Source organism: Cygnus atratus, chromosome 13 (genome assembly GCF_013377495.2).
Source record: "Cygnus atratus isolate AKBS03 ecotype Queensland, Australia chromosome 13, CAtr_DNAZoo_HiC_assembly, whole genome shotgun sequence".
NCBI lineage: Eukaryota > Metazoa > Chordata > Aves > Anseriformes > Anatidae > Cygnus > Cygnus atratus.
The window spans coordinates 5445777-5449773 of record NC_066374.1 but is presented as its reverse complement, the minus strand read 5'-3'; the positions used below and the strand labels follow the sequence as shown (position 1 = coordinate 5449773).

The 3997-nt window shown below is 61.4% G+C and overlaps 1 protein-coding gene across 1 annotated transcript; it reads left to right on the top strand.

The window, feature by feature from the left end:
- The first annotated feature begins 385 nt into the window (after positions 1 to 385).
- On the top strand, positions 386 to 2550 carry LOC118245372 (BTB/POZ domain-containing protein KCTD12-like). Its single transcript, XM_035541509.2, has 2 exons — positions 386 to 465; positions 1608 to 2550. The coding sequence occupies exon 2, from the start codon at positions 1632 to 1634 to the stop codon at positions 2520 to 2522; it is 891 nt and encodes a 296-aa protein (XP_035397402.1). The 5' UTR covers positions 386 to 465; positions 1608 to 1631; the 3' UTR covers positions 2523 to 2550.
- The last annotated feature ends 1447 nt before the right edge of the window (positions 2551 to 3997 follow it).

The following is a 3997-nucleotide window of genomic DNA, read 5'->3' as shown; positions in this document are numbered from 1 at the left end:
TGAAGTAGAAATTACACCATCCACCCTTACAAAATTCAACGTACATAAACTCACAGATAAAGAGGGTCAGAAGCTCTGTCACGGACAGATTTTAAGCTGCTTCCAAAAACTTTTAGGAAACGGGCAAATACTGCAGTGCCGCTTGCCATTACCATTTCTTCTCGTCTTTACAGAAATCCGGACTTCCCAACAAAGAGACGGATTCTGTCCTCGGGGCTTTGCAGGACGCGGGGAGGAGGCCGAGCTCCCACCCTCCGCACCTGGGGACGGGGCCGGGGGGCCGGGGGGGCAGAGGGGGGAGGCGGGGAGCGAGGGCGGGCCGGGGCCGGCCGAGGGAAGGCGCTCGGCGCATCCCCGGCCATAAAACGGCGGGGCCAGGGCCGGGCGGGCAGAGCGGAGCACGGCACGGAACGGCACGGCCCCGGGCACGGCACCGGGCCCGCAGCTGCCCAGCACCCAGCGGAGGTAACGGGGGCGGCGGGGAACCGGGGTTGGCAGCCGCGTTTTATTATTATTATTATTTTATTTTTTTTTTTTCCGGGCCCCCCATCCCGTCCCCCTCCCGGGGGGGGCGGGGGTGCTTTGTGCCCCCTCCCTCCCTCCGTGCCGCAGCCCCCAGCCGTGACAAAGGGCTCCTCGCTCCCGGCCCTGCTCCAACCGCAGCGGGTGCACGGCCCCCAGAAAGCAGACCGAGGGCTAAAGATGGATTTGGGGTGCCGGGAGCCAGGAGGACCTCGCCGATCCCCCGTCCCATCCTTGCAGGTTCACCCCTGCCCGAGCTGCTCCTCGCTCAGAGCTGATTCTGCCCAAAATTGCCCCGCTATGAGCTACAAGGAGATGCTCGGCCACGAAATGCAGCCCCAGCTCTCCCTGCCCAAAAGTGCCCATGGAGTTTTGTCTGTGCCCTCCAATTTCCCTGCAGTTTGCGTTCAGGTTCCCTTTATGCTGCTCCCCCGAAGCCGCCTGGCAGGACGTGGGGACGGTGCAAGGCTCGCCGCTGATTTTTGGCTGCAGGACCCATCTCCGCAGGGAGCACTGACCCCAGAGCTGCACCAGCATCGTGCAGGGCAGAGCTTCAGGGCAGCCCTGAGATCCCGCAGGGATCCCCCTTCCCTCCACGGCCCCAAATCCCCCGCACGGCGTGTGGGCTGGCTCAGGACCCATCTGCTGAGCCGGGTTTATGTAAGCGCTGATCTGTGGTGGCCGGAGATGTCAAAGGACCAGCTCGCCTTTGGGAAATGCATGAGGCTCTGCCAGCAGCCCAGCGTTTGCCTTGGTCCCAGCCCCCAGAGGACATCCCAGCCTCTCTCCCCTGCTCCTCAAAAGCACCCAATGGAGACCCAAGGCTGAGCACCAGGGGAATGGAGAGGTGTCCTCAGACCGTGGGCGATGCTCTTCCCCTTGTGTGGCATAGAAAAAAGGAAAAGGTGGTGTTAGACAGTGCTGCTTATTCCGAGGGCTGGGGATCAGGGATGACAGCTGTTTTCCAGGCTCCCAGAGGGACAGGGGCCAGATCCTGCACTGCTCATTGATAGAGGAGAGGCATTGAGCTGGCTCAGTACCTGCTGGCAAGCTTAACACGGGCATGTGGATGTTTTCTCTCGCAGGTGGGACGGCAGCGGTAGCTCACGATGGCCCTGGCAGACAACGCGGGCTGTGCCAAACCCAGCGAGGACTTCCCTTTCCCCGAGATCATTGAACTCAACGTGGGTGGACAAGTCTACATCACCCGCCACCCCACCCTGGTCAGCGTGCCGGGCTCGCTGCTCTGGGAGATGTTCACGCAGAAGAACGTCCGCTCCTTGGCCCGTGACAGCAAGGGACGGTTCTTCGTGGATCGGGACGGATTCCTCTTCCGCTACATCCTGGATTACATGAGGGACCAGCAGCTGGTGCTGCCCGACCACTTCCCAGAGCGGAGCCGCCTGCAGCGGGAGGCCGAGTACTTCATGCTGCCGGAGCTGGTGAAGATGCTGGCCCCCAAGCTCAGCAAGCAGAACTCTCTGGGAGATGACCCGTGCCAAAGCGACCCCGAGGAGCTCTCCCCCAGCGCCGATGCTGCACGCAGCCTGGCCCCTGCCAGCTCCACGCTCCCCAGTGCTGCGGCCGGTGGCCCCGGGGCCACAGCCACCACCGGCACTGGTGCTGCTGGCCCCGATGCCCGCAGGGCTGGGTTCATCACCATCGGGTACCGGGGCTCCTACACGCTGGGCAGGGACAGCCAGACGGATGCCAAGTTCCGCCGGGTGGCGCGGATCATGGTCTGTGGCAAGACAGCGCTGGCCAAGGAGGTTTTTGGGGATACCTTGAATGAGAGCAGAGACCCGGACAGGCCCCCAGAGAGGTACACCTCCAGGTACTACCTCAAATTCACCTTCCTGGAGCAAGCCTTTGACAAACTGGCTGATGCTGGCTTCCACATGGTGGCTTGCAACTCCACAGGCACCTGTGCCTTCGCCCACGACCAGACAGATGACAGGATCTGGACCTCTTACACCGAATATGTTTTCTATCGTGAGTGACACCAAAAATAAACACCCACCAAACACCAACTCTCCCTTTCCTCCCCCGTTGCCTTTAGAAGGTAGACGTCTGACCCCCGAATCCCAGCGTCCCCCCTCTGCCTCCTTTTTGAGTTCTTTCTTGGTTTTTTTTCCCCCCTCCTTCCTCCACGTCGAACCCGTTCGGCTCCTCGTAGCAGCTGCTGACCACCAAAACCTCCTTCCCTCTCTCCGACTTCTGCAGTAGCTCCCAGCCCTCCCCGGATGCGTGGACTTGGACAGTGCTGCGTACGCGTTTTTGGGGTGGGAAGGGGGGGGGACACGCCGAACTGTGCCGGATGAGCTCCGTGATAGATGCCGACCTCGGCTCCCTGCGCCATGCAGCGCCCCAGGGACGTGCTGCAGACCAACCAAGGAGCTCAAGTGTTGGTTTAAGGACATGGAGAAAGGTGGGGAGTGGAGGGGGGGGGGGTTGGGTTGGAGCCTCACAGCATGGATATATTGCCGTTAGCCCCTGTAAGCAGCTTAGCCTTTAGACTGTCAGTGCTGGGGAGGGTTAGAGGAAGGCGCACCCTGTGTCAGCAGTTCTGGTCGGAAGCGTCGCTGCTGCCCTGGGTTGCCTTGGGGACTCTTTTTGGGGGGTGGGTAGGGGCTGAGAGATGCTCTGTTCATGCCTACGTGGAGGGAGGTGGGCGGGCGGGTGGGGGGAAGGCTTTTTACTGTAGGGTGTCAAATGCTTGCACATCCCTTGAGCTCATCGGAGGGCTGTCTTAAAAAAAAAAAACACCTTCGCCCCTCCTGCAGTGCAGGCTGCGGAGGGACGGGGTGGGAGCGCACCAGGGGGCACCCGCTGGGCTCAGCCACAGCCGTGGCTTCGTGGGCTGAAGGGAATCTTTGCCCAGCGTTAAAATCGTTGCCCCTTTGGACAACATCTCTGAAGGCCTCTCCGCTTGCAGCTCTCCACGGCCTCCCTGGGCTGGCTGCTGCTTTGCCGTGCCTGGGCGATGTGTAATAAAGGAACAAAACCGACTTGCCTCCGCGTGCGTCTGCAACGCAGGTCTTGTGCTGCGTGCCTTCAGAGGCATGGGTTGAGCAGGGCTCCGACCCCAGTTCGCCTCACCCCTCTCTGTCCCCTTCCTCCTCCTCTTTGAGCCCTCTCTCCCATCCCTGCTGGACCACACTGCCCATCCCTGCAAGTGGCCAAGTCCCAAATCACCCCCCGACATCCCCAGCTGCTGCCTGTGCCTGCTGGTCCCTTGCCGTGGGTCTCAGCATCCCTGCCCTGTTTCTCCATCCCCTTCTCAAGCAGCCCCAAGTGAAGCTCAGAGCTGGGGAGCTTCAGCATCGCCCCACAGGCTGGGTACCAGCCACAGAGGTATTTCTTTGGGGTTTGGCTGGGAGGAAGACTTGTAACTGGTCTCGGAGGAGGTGGGAGGGCTGACATCCTCCGGCATGCAGGGACAGCCAAAACTTTGCAGCGAGGCAGTCCCTCTGCC